The 19750-nt window shown below is 32.7% G+C and overlaps 2 protein-coding genes across 22 annotated transcripts; both read left to right on the top strand.

Annotated features, from left to right (window-relative positions):
- Window positions 1-984: 984 nt before the first annotated feature.
- On the top strand, window positions 985-8309 carry LOC120074852 (protein FAR-RED ELONGATED HYPOCOTYL 3). Of its 16 annotated transcripts, XR_005481145.1 has the most exons (12): window positions 986-1194; window positions 2926-5084; window positions 5163-5219; window positions 6311-6379; window positions 6463-6531; window positions 6656-6724; window positions 6807-6857; window positions 6943-7201; window positions 7396-7488; window positions 7595-7641; window positions 7799-7907; window positions 8051-8309. XR_005481145.1 is itself a non-coding variant. In XM_039028032.1 (9 exons), the coding sequence occupies exons 1-8, from the start codon at window positions 1179-1181 to the stop codon at window positions 6997-6999; spliced, it is 2547 nt and encodes an 848-aa protein (XP_038883960.1). In that variant the 5' UTR covers window positions 985-1178; the 3' UTR covers window positions 7000-7021; window positions 7115-7302. The 16 variants fall into 16 exon arrangements, 2 of the variants coding, with proteins under 2 accessions (XP_038883960.1, XP_038883958.1); XR_005481162.1 differs by lacking the exon at window positions 7396-7488 and having other exon boundaries at window positions 985-1194; window positions 6943-7021; window positions 7115-7201; window positions 7595-7907; XR_005481161.1 differs by having other exon boundaries at window positions 985-1194; window positions 6943-7021; window positions 7115-7201; window positions 7396-7907.
- Window positions 8310-13646: 5337 nt separating this feature from the next.
- Window positions 13647-18380, top strand: LOC120072674 (protein FAR-RED IMPAIRED RESPONSE 1). Of its 6 annotated transcripts, none has more exons than XR_005480569.1 (8): window positions 13647-16990; window positions 17111-17167; window positions 17258-17326; window positions 17424-17495; window positions 17585-17687; window positions 17832-17873; window positions 17983-18063; window positions 18206-18380. XR_005480569.1 is itself a non-coding variant. In XM_039025144.1 (8 exons), the coding sequence occupies exons 1-7, from the start codon at window positions 14930-14932 to the stop codon at window positions 18037-18039; spliced, it is 2430 nt and encodes an 809-aa protein (XP_038881072.1). In that variant the 5' UTR covers window positions 13648-14929; the 3' UTR covers window positions 18040-18063; window positions 18206-18380. The 6 variants fall into 6 exon arrangements, 5 of the variants coding, with proteins under 5 accessions (XP_038881080.1, XP_038881072.1, XP_038881064.1 ...); XM_039025144.1 differs by having other exon boundaries at window positions 13648-16990; window positions 17585-17656; XM_039025136.1 differs by having other exon boundaries at window positions 13649-13932; window positions 14799-16990; window positions 17585-17656; window positions 17983-18380.
- Window positions 18381-19750: the final 1370 nt, after the last annotated feature.

The following is a 19750-nucleotide window of genomic DNA, read 5'->3' as shown; positions in this document are numbered from 1 at the left end:
TCGTAATGTGTTAAAATCAAGATAAATGGGTACTAAAAAAAGCTCAAAATAAATATAAAGACTATAATAATGCTTTTAAAATAGAATGATGTAAATTTGTAATTCAAATCAAAATTCAATTAAATTCATAAAATGCTTAAAACGAGTATAGCTCAACTGTATTGGTAATCACAATGTTCATTGTTCGATTTCTCTACTCTCGACTGTACTAAAAAAAATTCAAAAGTTTTTTTTTTTTTTTTTACAATATTATTCATAAAGTTTAGGGGTGTTGAAAGACCTTTTAGACTCAAATTAATTATTCAGACTGTAAATTTCTTCAACCTAAATAATCATTATTATTAAAAAATGAACCAAACCCAATCCAATTATAAAATATTTAAGTTGGGTTGGTTCAGATTGATGAGGTCATTTATTTAAAATTTTGTTATAAAATGAAATAAAAAGTAAATATGTAAAAGTCTAATTTAATTATTTTAATGTATTAAATTAAGATTAATAACTCACTTTCAATTTATAGAGTGAAAATGTTATTTATAAATGTAAATGAACTACTTTTAAGAGTTGTTGAATAATAAATTATTAAAAAAATATTGAAATTAAATAAAATTAAAATCAATATATGTATAAATAAAAATATTTTAAAGTTAATAATAAATTCAGATTTGAGTTATATTAGGTGAATCCATGAACCAACAAAACTCATAAAATTTTCATTTATTTGAATCAAACCTATAAAATTTTCATTTATTTAAATCCAATACAACACAAATGAGTTGATAACCCAATTCAGATTGAGTTGGATTGGGTGGATGATTTTTCGGATAATCGGATTTTTTTTAACCCCTAAAGTTTTATATATATCCCGGAAAAATAAATAAATCGAAAATAGCCAACGCGCCAAAAGGGGTAAAAGAGTCCGTCAAAGAAAAAGGAAAAGAAGAAAAAAAAGAAAAAGAAAAGAAAAAAAAGAAAACTGAAAGCGAGTGAGAGAAAAGCGAGTGACGGATTATCCATTGTGAAGAAAAGAAAACAAACATCCCCTTCGGCCAGCGGCGAGTGGTTTACAAACCCTAATTTCCCAAAAATTTCTCCACTCTTTGCCCCACTCGCGGCGACATCCCCCACTCGCTCGCCTCTTTGTTTCAGCTTCTTCAACTCCCCCTGAGATTCTCTATATGCCCTGCACTTCAGGTCCAACTGCTTTTCTCTCTCTTCCTCAATCACCCCCTCTTCAAACCCCCATTGCGAACTGTTTCTCTCATGTTCTCTTTCTTTCTTTCAGTTTTTTTTTTGTTTCTTCTTTTGTTGATTGCTCGACATTTTTCCCATGTTGAACCTTGTTGGGTTTGCTGTATTATGCTTACGTTTGTATGGGGTGGAATTATTGTTCGCCGGGAGAATGGAGGGGATATTTTATTTTATTTATTTTTTGTTTGTTGTTGGGGAAGTAGGAAAATTATAAAATGGAAGGATCGTCGATGATGGGAAGTTTATGAAAATAAATTTTGAAGTTTTGAGGATTGAAAGTGTCGTGTATTGGCGATGTTGTGGAAATTCTTAGCTGCTGGATGGAAGTGTATGTGTTTCCCAACTTAGACAATTCAAGTTCTGCTTCATCTGAGTGACTTCAACAGCGGGAGGAATGCTACGAAATTACTGTGGCGTCAGATTTAATTCGAGGGCGACCTATATCGGTGTAGTGCCGGTCTCCATGAATTCTCCTTCAACTTTCTAATTCAACAGTTTAATATGCGCAAAATTATACCGGGTTTGATCAGTTTGTCGGTATCAAACATAAATTTGACTTGTATTTGTCCAGTTTTGATGTAAATCTTGTAGCTACGTGCCAGACCAAAGCCCAGCTCAACGACCTTTCTTTTAGTTTTTTGTCTTATAGTTAGGGGGTATTACGTCCAACTGAGGTACCGACAGTTTGCCAAGTGTTCCGGCATGAATGAAGCGGTGAATACCACTTTAGTGTCTAGTGACCAGTATGATGTGAAGTTGAAAATTGAACTATTTTAGCATCGTATCATTTTCATCGTTCAGTAGAATACTCAAGGGGAATGCTTTTGCTGACAGGGGAAAGATTCAATGGATCTGATCCTTATGATATCACTTCAGGAAATATGGATCTAAAGTAGCAGTAGAAATGGAATGAAGTTCTGAAGATACAATGATATATAGAAAATTTGCTTCTTTGTGTTTAGTAGTGAGTTTCTATTAAAGCAATTTGCAGATATTCCGTCGTTTGTTTGTTTGTTTCTACATCTTCGCGGACCAGTAATTGTCCTTCCTATGATACTGGATAGATGATTAAGCGTGTTTTTATATTCCTCTCTTTCCATAGCTACCTTTGCAAATTACAGATTGTTCTATTTTTGTTTCCAATTATTATTTTGTAAATCAACCATTGTGAGGGGAATAAGATGTTGTGTGACATTCCATGCAGCGACATTGGAAGATTCATGTTGTATGTCTTATTGGGTTTCAATATATAGATGAAATTAGCAATTTTCTGCTGGGCTTTTTGGTTCATTGTGAAAGTTTGAAATCTCAATGACACAGTTCAAAATACTATTGTTGAGATAAAAATATAAGAATGGAAATGCACCGCTGTTATCTCAAGATATTAAATTTTAGTTCATCTACATACAAACAGCCTTTGATTTTGTGAAATGATGTTGTAGATTTCACCATAGACAAGCAAGCAGCAATAACCTGCTCCAATGGTTATGGGCATAGTAGGTATAGACCGTATAACTTAGAGGCTGTGATTTTCTTTTTTCTAGTTTAGATGACCCTGTTTATGTGTATGTAAGTCACAGTCAAATTTTAGTCTTTAAGATGTTCAGTATTTAATCTCCATTTCAGGTATCTCCAAAATTCATTAGCAATTGACTCTTCTCACCATGGATATAGATCTTAGGCTACCTTCTGGTGAGCATGACAAAGATGAAGAACCAAATGGAATCAATAATATGTTGGATGTGGAAGAAAAACTTCATAATGGAGTTATTGAGAGTGGAAATATGGTTGATGCTACAGATGGGATGCACGTTGAAGATGGTGGAGATTTAAATTCCCCCATGTTAGACATGGTAATGTTTAAAGAGGACACAAATTTGGAACCACTTCCTGGCATGGAATTTGAATCACACGGTGAAGCATATTCCTTCTATCAGGAATATGCTCGCTCTATGGGATTCAACACAGCAATACAAAATAGCCGCCGTTCAAAGACATCAAGAGAATTTATTGATGCAAAATTTGCTTGTTCCCGTTATGGCATGAAGAGAGAGTATGATAAATCCTTCAATCGTCCACGTGTAAGGCAAACTAAGCAGGAAAGTGAAAATTCAACTGGTCGAAGAGCATGTGCAAAGACAGACTGCAAAGCTAGCATGCACGTGAAGAGGAGGGCAGATGGTAAATGGGTTATACATAGTTTTGTTAAGGAGCATAACCATGAGCTTTTACCAGCTCAAGCTGTCAGTGAACAAACAAGAAAGATGTATGCTGCAATGGCTAGACAATTTGCAGAATACAAAAATGTAGTAGGACTCAAGAGTGACTCCAAGAATCCATTTGACAAAGTTCGCAATTTGGCTTTTGATGCTGGAGATGCAAGGATTTTACTTGACTTTCTCACTCAGATGCAGAATTTGAACTCTAACTTCTTTTATGCTGTAGATATTGGTGAAGATCACCGGTTAAGGAATTTATTTTGGATTGATGCAAAAAGTAGGCATGACTATATTTATTTTAATGATGTAGTTTCACTTGATACTACCTACATCAGAAATAAATATAAGTTGCCCCTTGCTTTCTTTGTTGGAGTGAATCAACATTATCAGTTTATGTTGCTTGGATGCGCTTTACTATCAGATGAAACTCCAACAACGTATGCTTGGCTATTGCACATATGGTTGAAAGCAATTGGTGGACAAGCTCCAAAAGTTATTATCACCGACCATGATAAAGTACTGAAATCAGCAGTTCAAGAGGTGCTTCCAAATGTGTATCATCACTTCACTTTGTGGCACATATTAGGAAAAATTTCTGAAAACCTTGGTAATGTAATTAAACGACATGAGAATTTTATGGCAAAATTTGAAAAATGCATCTACAAGTCATGGACAAATGAAGAGTTTGAGAAAAGGTGGTGGAAACTGGTTGATAGATTTGAACTCAAAGAAGATGAATTGGTTCAGTCCTTATGTGAAGATCAAAGACACTGGGCACCAACATATATGAAAGATGTCTTTTTGGCTGGAATGGCCATGCCACAGCGATCTGAAAGTGTAAACTCCTTCCTTGATAAGTATTTGCACAAGAAGACCACTGTGCAAGAATTTGTGAAACAGTATGAAACAATTTTACAGGATAGGTATGAAGAGGAAGCAAAAGCTGATTCTGATACATGGAACAAACAACCCACTTTAAGATCTCCTTCGCCATTTGAGAAGAGCGTTTCGGGAATGTACACACATGCGGTATTTAAAAAGTTTCAAGTTGAGGTCTTAGGTGCCGTTGCTTGCTTTCCTAGGAAGGTAAGGGAAGATGATAAAAGCATTACCTATCAAGTCCAAGATTTGGAAAAAAATCTAGACTTCATTGTTGTATGGAATGGATTGAAGTCGGAAGTTTCTTGTCTTTGCCGGTTGTATGAATATAAAGGTTACCTTTGTAGACATGCTATGGTTGTTCTTCAAAAGTGTGAACTTTCTACTATTCCAGCTCAGTATATTTTAAAGCGGTGGACAAAAGATGCTAAGAGCCGACAATTAATGGGAGAAGAACCTGAGCCAGTACAATCTCGGGTGCAACGGTACAACGATTTATGCCAGCGAGCATTGAGATTGATTGAAGAGGGATCTTTGTCCCAAGAGAGTTACAGTATTGCATTACATGCACTCGATGAAACTCTTGGAAATTGTACTAGTGTTAATAATTCTAATAGAACTTTTTTAGAAGCTGGTACATCAGCAGCTCATGGTCTACTCTGCATTGAAGAAGATAGTCAGATTAGAAACATAGGCAAGACAAACAAGAAAAAAAATCCAACTAAGAAAAGGAAGGTTAGTTGTTTGCAGTTTCGGTTTTTATATTTTAAGTACTACGTGTTGGATATTGAAAATGACGCTTTTGAATTGCAGGTGAATTGCGAGCCAGATGTCATGACTGTTGGAGCTCAAGATAGCTTGCAGCAGATGGTTTGTCTATCAGTCTTTCACCATCGTTATTATTATTATAATCACGTCAGTTTTTAACTTTTGCTTATATTGATCCTGTTCATTTGGGATACATTATGAAGTATATCATTTTCTGAATTCGTAGATCTGTAAGGAATTATAATTATAAACTAAGGTCATTTCAGAATATCTTGGAGCAATCTATATGAGATATTGAAATAAAGTACTGCAATTTTACTTCTAAAATGTAGAAAGAAAAATAAAATATCATTCCTCAGAAAAGTAATTTCACAAGAGTATATGAGCACGTTGAATATGATGTATATATGAGCACGTTGAATCCCAAAATAAAAGACAATTTTGTTTGTCTTCAAACAATTTTTATGCCAATTCAAATCAACCATAAAAGATGATTTATTCTTCTTTCATCTTAAGATTTTGCTTTTCCAGTTTCAAACCACCAAACACGAATAACTTCTGTGATTAGACTTGTTATATTATGTGGGAGACAATGGGATAGATAAACAGTTTTTAAGGAGACTTGTCCAGTGAGCAAAAACTAGCAAAAGGGAGAAAAGGTGATTAATTGTTGCCTCAACCTCATTTGTGGTCGAAAACATCTGGGAGGAGAGGGTCACCCCTTGAGTTCTAACGTTGATACTTTTGAGAATCAAGGACAATTTTTTCTTTCCAAAACCGTATTGAAAGGTTCTTTGAAGCGTTTTCTCTGTATTCATGAGGTGCAAAGTCAGATTTAGAGGAAAGATTGTTGCCAAAACCTTCGATCTCAGAAATCCTGCTAAAGAATTTAAGATGACCACCTGCTCAAATTTCTGATTGAAGTTGATTCAATCTTCCACTTCCGTGTTTAGGAAATTCTTTCGACCTTCCAAATTCCAGCCATCTTTCAGGGATCACTTTTCGGTTCTTACTTCTCGTGCTAGTGTCTCGTTTGAAATTATGTCAATGTTCAAATTTATCTTTGGAAATAAAAAGGACTAGGGGCATTATAATTGATTAAATGTTTTTTAAAAATTGTTCTACGTGAAGATAAAGTAAACTACAAACCATTGTCAATATATAGATATGATTCTTTCCCCTCTTTTTCTCAGGACAAATTAAGCTCAAGAGCAGTAACCCTTGATGGCTATTTTGGCACACAACCAAGTGTGCAAGGAATGGTATGAGTTTTTCGAGTCTCTCTTTGGCATATTGATTAGTGAACTGGCCAAGTTTTCACTTCCATGCACTCTTATCTCCTCAGGTACAACTTAACTTAATGGCACCTACCCGTGATAATTATTATGGAAATCAACAGGCCATCCAGGGGCTGGTAAGCTTTATGGTTACACAAAAAAGTATATGTGCTGGTTCAAACTTGGAATAAAATATTTGATCTCTATATCCCATTTCTCGTCCGTTGGTAATCATTGGAAATTCCGGGTTCTTATATATAGGGTCAATTAAACTCAATAGCACCTAGCCATGATGGTTATTACGCTGCTCAACCGAGTATTCATGGACTGGTATGTTACATTTTGGATGTGTGTTAATCAGCCTATTTGTGCTCTAGTCACCACATTTTACAAAAAAGGTTTGTTCCTGCAGGGACAAATGGATTTTTTCCGAACACCAGCTGGTTTCACCTATGGCATTCGGGTTAGTTTACTGAACACAATGGATATCTTCTATTTCGTTATGCCGTTTATATGTCATCCAGATTCAAGTCATTTCCTTGTGGCAGGACGACCCCAATGTAAGAACAACTCAGTTGCATGATGATGCATCAAGACATGCATGATTAACCCCTAATCATAGCGAAGGTGCTTCACAAGTGGAAATAAATGTATCTATTTGTATTTAGCCATAAAATGAACTTTGCACATGAGGAGTCCGTTATAACGATCATTTTGCAGGTGCAGGAAACAACACATTCTTCTAGTCTGTAAAAATAGAATGTACTTTCCAAGTTAGTGGCTGGAGATATACTAAATGTTGGCCTCGTAAGTGATTGTATCATAAAAAGAAAGTATGATGTACCTCATCATTGTCATTTATTTTACATGGTTCTCATTGAAAGATGATATCGTAGTACAAATTCAGCCTATATGTTTGATTCTTTAACCCAAATAGTATTAGTTGGAAACAAGACTTGCTCGAATACAAGTAGTCATGCAGTGCCAATTTCTTGTTTAAGGTGTAACTAGAGTATGCAGAGCTGGACTAAAAGATTTCTGGTTCAATAATTTCGTCTGAGTAAGATGGAAGAGAATTTAGAGCCACTTGCTCGGTACACAGTTCCAAGAAGCCAAAGTTCTTTTTTTTTGGTTCACTGCTATCAAAGCCTTGTTATGGAGATGGTGGGCAGAGCAGACTAACAGAGGTTTTTTTTTCAGGAAGAAATAGGAAGTGGGAGGAAATTTGGGTGATGTCTTAAATTTGGGTGCAACCCCTTTCCCTTCACTCTCTGTAATTTTTTACTTGTCATTAATACTTGAGCAGTGTTTGAGTTTTGTTCTGTTTTTTCCTGTATTTTTCACATGGGAAATGAAAAGTTTTGTCTCTTATTAGAAAAAAAAAGGAACAATTTTGTTTAACAGGGTATGCGTTATCGTACATGGTCGGGATGTCCCGTCGCTTGTCCCTACGAAGCAACTCAGCATCACTTTGGATATGAGCAGGTCCGACTTAAATTTGAGTTTTTGTTTGGTAAGTCTAGCCATGTCTCTTTCAACCTTTATCTCATTTAAACTCAGCATTTGAAGTTCATTAATGTAGTTTCCTTAATTATGATTTATTTATTTATTTTCATTTTATTCATAAAGAAAAACATTTTTGTTCATTTTTTCCAGGAGTGATGCTTATGCTGATATCCAGGAAATATCCTGAAGCTCATGCCAAACTTTTAACAGTCACATGAGTAATGTGCTTGCAGAAGGGAGCAAAATAGGTTCGTTGCTTGTGTAGAGTTCTACTTCGAATTTATCGGTTTTCTTTTTCCCCAACTATAATTCATTATAACTATGGTTTAAAATTTCCATCAAAATCTTGAAATTTCGAAATTTGGAAGGGTTCGAAATTTTAATTGGAAAAAAATTCTTCCCTCCCTAATGAAGGTGTCATTAACTAATTATAACAATTTTCATCAATTTCCATAATTTTTTCAAAATTTTCATCGGTATTTTCATAAATTTGAGACCGCAATATTTTCGTAGACATCGATATTTCAAACCTTCATCATAACAATTTTACATACTCATGTTTATAACAATTTCACTCTTGAATTCCAATTACTTAAAAAGCTCTAAACATTGAAAAATAGTCGAATAATTGTGAATCAAATTACATGTTTAAAATCTTGGAAATTTGTTTTAAATGTCGAACTATTGAAAACATTTTTAAATATAGTAAAATGTTAGTCTATCAGTGATGGACACTAATAGACATCTATCATTATCTATTAGTGATAGATGATAGTAGTCTATCCGTGTTTATTAGTGTTTATCACTAATAGATAGTGACATTTTTATATTTATAAATATATTGGTTCATTTTTCTATATTTGGAAATAGTTATTTAATCTTAGGGTCTAATATATATAACTCTTTTGAGTCTAATTGGATTTCTTGATTGCTAATACATGCTATATGCTTGGTAATTGAGTCTAATTGGATTTTTTAAGTTTAATAATGCCTAATCAGTCTTTAAATTTTGAACTCTATTTAATGGATTCTTGAACGGTCGAACATTTTCAAAATTCAGACTTCTTTAGGACACAAATGAAAATCAGGGGCCGGTGGTGATTATTCATGTTCCTGTTCTAAAATAGGAGAATATATCAAGTTCTGATTGAAATATTAATTAAACTGCGATTTAGTCTAGTCTCATTGGTGTAGATATATGTATATTTTCAGCTAAAAGGTTAGAGGTTCAAATTCTTCGTACCACATATTGACAAACTCCTTAAAAAGAAAAAAATCAATTGAAGCATAACTTAATTGGTTCAGATATTTGTCTTTGAAATGTTGAGAATAATTTTTCAGAAAACAAGTTTGTTATTACATAAAATTCTCTGGAACTTTTGGGTTGTTTTAAAAAGTTTTAATTGTACCTGCAACCTTTAACATACTTTAATAACAGCCATTTTGTCAACTTTCTAGCTGGAAAAAAAAAATGTAAATGTGATGAGGTCGTGGCGAGTTAAAAATAAAAACAATTGTAAATGTGTGCATATGTAGTTTCAATTATGTCTTCGAATTTCGAATAAATTTCAAACTATAAACTTTTTTTTTTTTTTTGGTTACAAAAGTTGAATTTTAACCTCAAACCACTTTCAAATAGCTCTTTTATGATGAAAAATGTGATGTGGTAAATCATAAGGAAACAAAAAGGCATGATTTAGGAAAAAAGTAGTTATATAATATATCGTTCATCCTCCATGATTAAAAGATGTTGGAGGAAACAAATATTTTTCAAGGATAATGGAACTATGTACCTACCAAATTTGGGACCTCGCTCTTATGATCAACTACAATAATTTAACGAATAAAGAAACCATCAAACCAAGACCATCGTTACTCAATAGATTTCTTACTATCCAAAGATGAAAGTTATCTGTTAGGCTCATACATAATGTAGCTTCTTTCCAAATTTTTTAATTCTCCTTTATCTTTGAAGGAGGTGATTTGGTCGTTGGCTTTTGGTTTCGATTTATGAACTTATGTTAAAGAAGAAGAAAAAAAAGGACAAATATCAAATTACACCTCTGAATTTTGGTGTTGTATCAATTTAAATCCTAAATTAATAATTGCATCATTTTAAACTCTGAACTTTCATAAGTATATCAATTTAAACCTTGAAGTTTCATAAGTGTATCAATTTAAATCCTCCATTATGTTTTATTTGGATACACTCACGAAAGTTTAGGGTATAAATTAATATACTTATAAAAGTTTAGGGTTTAAACTGATACAATTATGAGCTTTGGATCCAAATTGATACTACCTCCAAAAAACATAGTTTAAATTAATACAATTATTAGTTTAGAGTTTAAATTGATACAATCCCAAAAAGATGAAAGTTATTTTGATATCTAGTCAATCATTTTTTTTAATCTTCTAACTTCCATTAACTCCCATCCTCTACAACTCTTCTCACATTCGCATATTCTCTCACAAATATTTCCACTTTTGATGCACCTCACATTGTTAGAATGATGGTGGCAGGAAGATTTAAATGGCTAAAAAAAATGAAAATTTTAAAACAAGAAAGACATTTAAAACTTATTCCAAAATCTTAGTGTGTATATAATAAAAATATGATTAAAATTTCATTTTAGTTCTTGTTTTTGAATACTTTTAATAAATTTTAAATTTATTTTTCTAAGATTGAAACTTATCGGAATTGGTTAACTAGTAATAATAATAATAATAATAATTTTTATGTAAGAAAAGACGTCGATATATTTTCACAATTTATAAAGAGAATACTTATAGAGATTAATTTTCTTTTCTGAAGAATTTAACAATAAACTAACTGATATGACTAATTTTAATTTTTTTTTTTTTTTTTTATCAAATGACTAATCTTAAAACTCATTGAAGGTAAATAAATTAAAACTAGATATTTGAAAGTACATTACCAGAATGCATTTTGGTAGAATTTGAGGTTTCATTCTGAAACATGGCAAAACCGTCCAGAAATAAGAATTATGGCAATTCATGTGACATGTACACGATAAAAAACATGATCGAGGTATACAGTGTAATTGTTGATATTTTTCAAGGACCAATGTCCTCCTATTTCTCTGGATTTTATTATTATTTGAGGTTATATTTAACCACTTTTCAAATTTATCTCACCTTAATAAAATATCCAAATTTTTCTACCAAATTTATATTTGAAATATCCATATATTATTAAAACTTCTTTTATCCATATATTTTATTCAAATCTCTATATTGTTTTTCATAATTGTATACATACATTTCTAATGAATTAACGGTATATTTCTCACATTTTTAACAAATTAGTTGTATATGCCATAACTTTTGTTACTTACACAAATGTTTCATTAATTTAGGTTTTCTTGTGGTTTCTTTAACAAACTAGGATTTGATTTAAAATAAACCAATCACTTCCTCATTTTTTCCTCTTTTGAAATTCAAATTTATTTTTAATATAAAAATTAGATTTTGATAACTACCTTACGAATTAATTTAAAATAAACCAATCTCTTCCTCATTTTCCCTAATGGATTCAAATTAGCTATTTGTTTTGATTTGATTTAACCACTTTTCGAAAATTTTGAATTAATCAATATTTAATTTGTTTATCACCATTTAGATTTTAATTTATAATACATCTTTAGATTTTATATTATATTATATTATATTTTTTATTATTCTAAATTCAGATTAATTTTTTTTATTTTAATTAGGATTTTACGGAATATTTTATACATATTATCATCTAATAAACGGTATATTTCATTTAAATTTGATCATTTTTTTGTATTTTTTAATTACTTTTATTCATTATCATCTTATTATATTATTATATCATTACTTTGTCTTTTTTACAAACAAATAAGTATTCATTCTTGCAATCTTGCTGTTTTTGCTATGCCTCTACAATGAGTTAGACTTGTAATTGTTGAAGCTTATGAAAACGGAATTATGAATACAATATAATTGTAAATAAACGAACCCCCCTGATTTTTCTTCTCGAATTATATTTGAATTTATATTTTATTATCAAATTAGATTTTATCTAACTACTTATCGATTTTTTTAAAAATCAGAATAAATAAAAAACTTTCTATTTTTTCTCTCCAATTTATATTTGAATTTGCTTTTATTATCAAATTTGATTATATCCAACTAACTTTTGATTTGTTTATATGTTTGTTACAAACTCAATTGTAACTAAATATTTTTTTTTAATGTTTTCAACTTTTCATATACAAACATGTAAAAACGACTTGTTGAACCTAAAAAGAAACATATAAATGAGAATTAAATTTTAAATGTTTGAAACATATGAATGTGTATATATATATATTTCAGTTTATTATTATTGTTAATATTAATATTAATAATAATAATATTATTAGTATTTTTATTCTTATTCTTATTATCATAATTATTATTATTTAATAAAAGAAGATAACAAAAAACCCTAAATCTCACCTTCTTCATTTTCTTCGTTTAGCCGCCTCTAAAATCTCATTTTCTCAACTCTTTCTTGATTTCCATCATGTTGGCTAATGAAACTCTTTCTTGAATTCCATTAGTTTTTAATGACCACCTTCACCATGTTGCTGACATTTTTTCGCTTGCACACATGTTTTTTGCTTTTGTTTATACTCTGAACATCATATGAGACTCTGGTTTGGTGTCAAACACAATCATACTTTCAATGGTCACATCGTTCCTTCACATATTCACTTGCCAACAACAACTTTACTAAATCCTAAATTAACTATGCTATTTATCACCTTGGAGGAAATCCATTGTTGTATACATCTATAAGTTTCTAATGACCCCCAAGGACCATATTGAATGATTTTTAATTTTGCTTCTTTAATGTTTGGATACTATGTATTTGTGGTTCTAGAATGTCTAGGTAGGGTGTATTTGTGGTATTCGTATTTGTTTTTGAAGGTGTATCTCTGCATTTTCATTTGTAGTTGTTTGAGGGTAGTTTTGTCATTTACTAATTAGTATTTTTTATTATATAAATTTGTTTTGCTATTTTTATAATTTTAAAACTTTTTTGCTATTTTTTCGAATGAAACCTTAAAATTTGTTGTTTCTCTTATCAACCATTTTTTAGTTAAAAGTTAACTATGTATATATAATTGGGTTAAATCATCAAAATACCCTTGAGCTATGAGGTTGGTTTCAATTATTAATTTGAACTTTGAAAAATTTGGTTTTAACTCTTGAACTTTAAAGGCATAGTTGGGTGACCATTTAATATTTGCTTTTTGTTTTTGAAAATTAAACTTATAGATAGTACTTCCAACTCTTTTTTTTTTTTGTTATCTAGTTCTTACCAATGGTTTTATTTTGAAAACTAAAAAAAATTGCTTTTAAAAATTTGTTTTTGTTTTAGAATTTGATTAAGAATTCAACTATTGTAAATGTACATTATCCTAAAAAATAGAATGAAATAAACTTAATTTTGAAAAACAACAAATAAAAAACAGTTTTATCAATTTTCCTAAAAAATAGGATGAAATTATTGGAACTACCCTTGAACTATGAGGGTTTTTTTTTTTAATTCATGGGTGAAAATTTTGTGTTGAATAAATCTATACGAAGTTGTGTCTCTATTTTCAATGTAACTGTTTACATTTGGTTCATACAAATTTTTCTATCTATAATTAATAACAAAATCCTAATTCCTACAATAAGTTCAAATATCAAAGGTTAAAAAAAAAAAAAAAATGAAAGCTAAAGAAGGTTTGTTGTGTTGTTGGTGAATTTTGCGGCGACGAGCAGAGCGTGGCAAGAATACCAAAAAGCGAGTGAAGTTGAAATTGGAATCGAAATTTGACCCAATTCTCCCGAATTCATCCCCACAGTTCACCATCGGCGAGTGAGTTTCAAACCCTAATTCCCCAATTGAAGAACCACTCGCGCAATTCCTCCACTCGCTGCTTGTTGTGTATGCGCGCCTCTACACTTTCTTCCCTTCCCGGATTCTCATGAAAAACATTCTTCTTCAGGTTCTCTCTCTCCACTTCTCACCCCAATCTCTTCTTGTCACTTTTATTCGATTCTATTGCTGTTTTGATAGTGTTTTCTCTTGGGATTTTCCATTTTACATGCTTATTTCGTTGCTTTGACAGTGTCGATGGAGAATTGTTTCTCTATCTGTAGTGTACTTGATTAGATTTGGGAAATCTGCAATTCTACTCTTGCTTCTTCTCCCCCTCCTCCTGATTTTAGTTAATTCGATATGGGTTTTTCTTTGTCCCCCTTTTTCTGTATGTTTGGTCTCTCAATCAGTGTTGAGAGGTTGGGTCGTTATAATACTCTTGACTTCTTGAATTGGGATTCTGTCGATAATCACTTCTAGAGTTTTGTTTCTTATTTGGTACGATGTCTCTGGTGCTTGTAGTCGGTGTGAAAGTTGACGCTTTAGTTGTGTAAAGTGGGAACCTTTTAACTCATTAAAGGTTAAAAGAGAAACGAGTTCTGTATTCTCTAGCACTTCTTTTACTTTCCTTTCGTCAAAGGATTTCTGAAACAGAAAATTGCAGTTTTTAATATCAGCCGTGGTGTAGATTATGTGCAATGCAACTTATATATGTAGCTGAATATTTTAAAATATTTGATGCCTCGTATTTGTAAGCGATTGAGTTGAGTTACTTGAAAAGTTTCCATCGCGTTTGTTTACTGGGCCAGCTGTTTTTTTGATGTCTTCGATCATGTGAATGTTGGCATTTAATTATTGTCCATGATTTTAAAAATGCAAGCTTTAACAAACATATATTGGTAATCTTCGTAGTAATGGATTTGAAAGTTTATTGGATAATGCCTTGAGGTTTATGTCAGGTGAAGTGAGAGTGCGATCCCTCTATCATTTCAGGCTTATGAAAATGACCAGCGGGGAAATTCAGTCAAAGCAAAAGATTGTAAATTATGCGATGATGAAAAGGAATGAATTATGTGGCAGCATCTAGGTCGAAATGTGAAGACTCTACTTTTTTCTGCTGAAAAATGGTTGACGTTGTGGCTGAAATGCAAGATAGGGATGGTGGAATTGTTAGGTTACCTAAGAAGGACATCTTGTTTGAAGGGGATATAGATTTTGAGCCACACAGTGGAATTGAATTTGAATCCCATGAAGCCGCATACACATTTTATCAAGAATATGCCAAATCAATGGGATTCACCACATCAATTAAGAATAGTCGACGTTCAAAGAAATCAAAAGAATTTATTGATGCAAAATTTGCATGTTCCAGATATGGAGTCACTCCTGAATCTGAGAGTGGAAATAGCCGAAGGCCGAGTGTGAAAAAGACTGACTGTAAAGCCAGCATGCATGTGAAGAGAAGGCAAGATGGAAGATGGATTATTCATGAATTCATAAAAGATCACAATCACGAGCTTTTACCTGCTCTTGCATACCATTTTCGTATCCATAGGAATGTAAAACTGGCTGAGAAGAATAACATAGACATTTTGCATGCTGTCAGTGAAAGAACACGGAGGATGTATGTTGAGATGTCGAAAAAATGCGGTGGGTACAGAAATTTCAGTTTCCCACAGATTGACACGACTTATCAGTTTGAAAAAGGCCGGTATTTAGCTCTTGATGAGGGGGATGCCCAAATATTGCTCGAATACTTTAAACGTATCCAAAAGGAGAATCCCTACTTTTTCTATGCTATAGACTTAAATGAAGAGCAGCGTCTGAGAAACTTGTTTTGGGTTGATGCCAAAAGTAGAAACGACTATGTTAGTTTCACTGATGTTGTTTCTTTTGATATCTCATACATTAAAACCAATGATAAGCTTCCCTTTGCTCCTTTCATTGGGGCGAACCATCATGCGCAGTCAATGGTGCTTGGTTGTGCACTGGCTGCAGATTGGACTAAACCAACATTTACCTGGTTGATGAAGACATGGCTCGGAGCAATGGGCGGGAAAGCTCCAAAAGTTATTATTACTGATCAAGACAAAGCCTTGAAATTAGCAATTGAAGAAGTGTTCCCAAATACCCGCCATTGCTTTGCTCTTTGGCATATATTGGAAAAGATACCTGAAACTCTTGCTCATGTAATCAAACGACACGAAAACTTCTTGACAAAATTTAATAAATGCATTTTTAAGTCATGGTCTGATGAGCAGTTTGATATGAGATGGTGGAAAATGGTTACTAGATTTGAACTTCAAGATAATGAATGGATTCAATCATTGTATGATGATCGTAAAAAATGGGTACCAACTTATATGGAGGACATCTTCTTGGCTGGAATGTCAACTGCTCAGCGTTCTGATAGTATGAATGCTTTCTTTGACAAGTACATTCACAAGAAAATTACGCTGAAAGAGTTTTTGAGACAGTATGGAATCATTTTGCAAAATAGGTATGAAGAGGAAGCAATAGCAGATTTTGATACATTGCATAAACAGCCAGCCTTAAAATCTCCTTCTCCCTGGGAGAAACAAATGTCTACAATTTACACACACACAATATTTAAGAAATTCCAAATTGAAGTTTTGGGTGTAGTTGGCTGTCGTATGAGAAATGAAATTGAAGATGGTACCATTACTACATTCAGAGTTCAGGACTGTGAGAAAGATGAACATTTTTTAGTAAGGTGGCATAAATTGAACTCTGAAGTTTCTTGTTTCTGCCGTTTGTTTGAATATAAAGGTTTTCTTTGTAGACACGCATTGATTGTGTTGCAAATGCTTGATTTTCGGAGCATCCCATCTCAATATATTTTAAAGAGGTGGACAAAAGATGCAAAGAGTAGGCAACCAATTACTGAAGGAACAGAATTTAGACAGAACAGAGTACAACGTTACAATGATTTATGTAAGAAGGCAATTGAATTGAGTGAAGAAGGATCACATTCTGAGGAGTGTTATAATATTGCCATCCGTACATTAGTAGAAGCTCTAAAGAACTGTGTTAATATTAACAACTCAAAGAGCGCTCCAGCAGAATCTAGCGTTCATGCCCATGGTCTACGTGAGGAAGAGGAGAATCAAGGAAGCATAACTGCTAAAGCAAACAAGAAGAAGAGTACAAACAGAAAACGAAAGGTTGGTTTCCACTCAGCATTTAATAAGCTTTTATAATTAAGTGGTTAAGTCAAACAGTCACGTTTTTTGTTTGCAAAAGCTATTTGAAGAAAAACTTTTGATTCAAGATTTCCTTTGCAGGTACAAACAGAAACAGATATGATACTTGTTGAAGCACAAGACAACTTGCAGCAGATGGTTGAACCTCCTTACTATGTATTTCGTTAGCAATTTGCATTTTTCATCATAGTCAAAGATTTTATTCTTATTTGGACTTTCTACTTGCAGGATGGTTTAACCTCAGATAGTATGACCCTGAGCGGATATTATGGAACACAACAGAATGTTCAAGGCTTGGTAGGATATATTATTAGCTTATGAGTGGATAAGAGATTAACTGGAATTGTTACCAGTGACTTCATAGATGCGATTGTTAAGCTACTGCTGATTGCAGGTGCAGTTGAACTTGATGGAGCCTCCCCATGATGCGACGTATTATGTCAGTCAACAAAGCATTCAAGGGCTGGTTAGTCTGCTATGGTTCGATAGCATATTCAATGATTATTAAGATTGTTTAATTCCTTCTGATTCAAATTCAATTTATTCCTTTCGCAGGGCCAGTTAAATACAATTGCAGCCAATCATGATGGATTTTTCGGGGTGCAGCATAATAGCATTCATACACTGGTATTTGACATTATTCCTATGGATATGCTTGGTGAACATTTTCTCCAACCAATACCTCCTTTTTTTTTATTTTTTTTTTTATATATATATATTTATTTATCATGTATATATATATACACACACACACGTATACAAATTTTGTTTTAATTTCTTTCCTGGTTGTGTTTGCATACAGGTGGACTATCGGCCAGCGACAAGTTATAGTTATAGTTTACAGGTTTATTTAACATTTCCATGTATTTGAGAAAGATCTTTCTGGTTTCTGAATAGTAGCGTGCTGCAGTCTTTTGTTGGTGGTTTCACTATTCTTGACCGAATAATTGCAGGAGGAGCAGCATTTGAGATCTGCCCAGCTTCATGGCAGTACTTCAAGACATACTTGATGAAGAAACAGACAGCTTTCCATGGTTAGTTGAGTTGTACAAAGTATATAGTGGCTGTACTTTTTTCGTACAACGTAATATCATACCTGAGCTTCTTTCCCTTTTTTAGATCAGAGATAGAAAAAGAAGTTATGCATATTTATAAGTTAGCTACTTTGTTATTTAGGCTGTCCAAGAAACAGTTCCCATGAAAGAGGAAGGGGAAACAATTTAGGCTGTATAGTTGTAGCAGAAATCTGTTGTAACTTGTAAGAAAGGAAAATTCTGCTCTTGTATATGATTACAATTGCTTGTTAAAGCAATATTGATACTAGTCTCACAAAAGTGATTTTGTTTTGAAAGACCCTGCTGTTTTTGCAAGGCTGAGTTCCCATTATAATTTTTAGAACCTAGCCATGCTTTCTGACTAACTAAAGTTTGAGTCTACACTTTCATTTTTCATGTCAATGCTAGTTCCCCCTTTCACACTCTTACTCCTATAAACTTGGCTATGTAAAGTGCTTGTCAATGTGCTCCTCCAGGCTTTAATGAGGTACCAACTTTTTTACAAATTTTCTAATACACATTCTCGCACAGCGTGAATTAGATTAATGAACTGACAATGCAGCTAGAGAATGTCAAGTTTCTCATCAGAAATTGATTTCAGTTTCATGAATATTGTTGGTGGTAATTGTTTTGCTGTAATGTCTCCAAAAAGGCCTCCAATCCTTGAATTTCAACTAGTTCTTCTCAATTACCCACAAATTCTATCCTCCCACCTTCTGAATATGTCCAGTATCTCATTCTCCATTCGATTATTCTTTCGAGTTTTAAATAACTTCTTCCTCTAGCCAAATTCAACCAAATCCTTCTGTAATTTTTAAACCAACTAAATCCTTCTTTAATTTTAAGTTTTTAAGTATGTTAATTAGTATTTTTTCTTAGTGAATTATATTTTTATGTTAAATTTAAATGTTGTCTAAAAAAATATTTAATATCAATATATACACATGTATTCTATTAATTTTTTTTTTTTTTTTTTTTTTTTATCCCCAACGTGTATGTCCTACTTTTCTAGAAATTGACATGTCGTTGTAATGTGTCATACACGTATTTCACATTTGACATCCATACCTGTATGTTAGGAATCCTTGCACCTGCAAATAGAAAAACTCTCAACAATACTCCCAAAAACAAAGTAATGCTCCGGATGATTTATTTATAAACTTCTAGGGAAAATTACAAGAGAAATACCAAATAACTAGAAAAGAAAACAAGAAGAAAACTAACCACCAACACTTTCTAGAGGACTGGAAATCCTCTTCCACAAGCCAAGCTTGATCAGGCACAAAAATGCCTAATCCCTTACCTCAGCAGTAACCCCTCCTTAAACCCCATGCAGCCCTCTTGGTCCCCACTTTTCTAACAAACTCCATAATACTCCTTAGTCCCCATTTCCTCCATAATTTCTTTTTACACCTGCGTTTATAAGTGTGTATAACCGAAGGCCTCACAATACCCCCGGTTTTCTAGTCACCTAGTCCTCAAGCTGAAATCGATGATATTTGTTGCTTCATATTTTCCATTCCTTCCCATGTCGCGTCACTTTCTGGATAGTTTTATTTTACCAGCCATTCTTCCCTCATCATTTCAAAATTCCAATAGACACCCCTGATCGCTTTCGGAGATAACTGTAATTCAAAACCATGAAATAGACTCGGGGCTTGATTTT

The sequence above is a fragment of the Benincasa hispida genome, chromosome 1, assembly GCF_009727055.1.
Source record: "Benincasa hispida cultivar B227 chromosome 1, ASM972705v1, whole genome shotgun sequence".
Lineage (NCBI taxonomy): Eukaryota > Viridiplantae > Streptophyta > Magnoliopsida > Cucurbitales > Cucurbitaceae > Benincasa > Benincasa hispida.
This window is presented reverse-complemented; position numbering and strand designations above follow the sequence as displayed.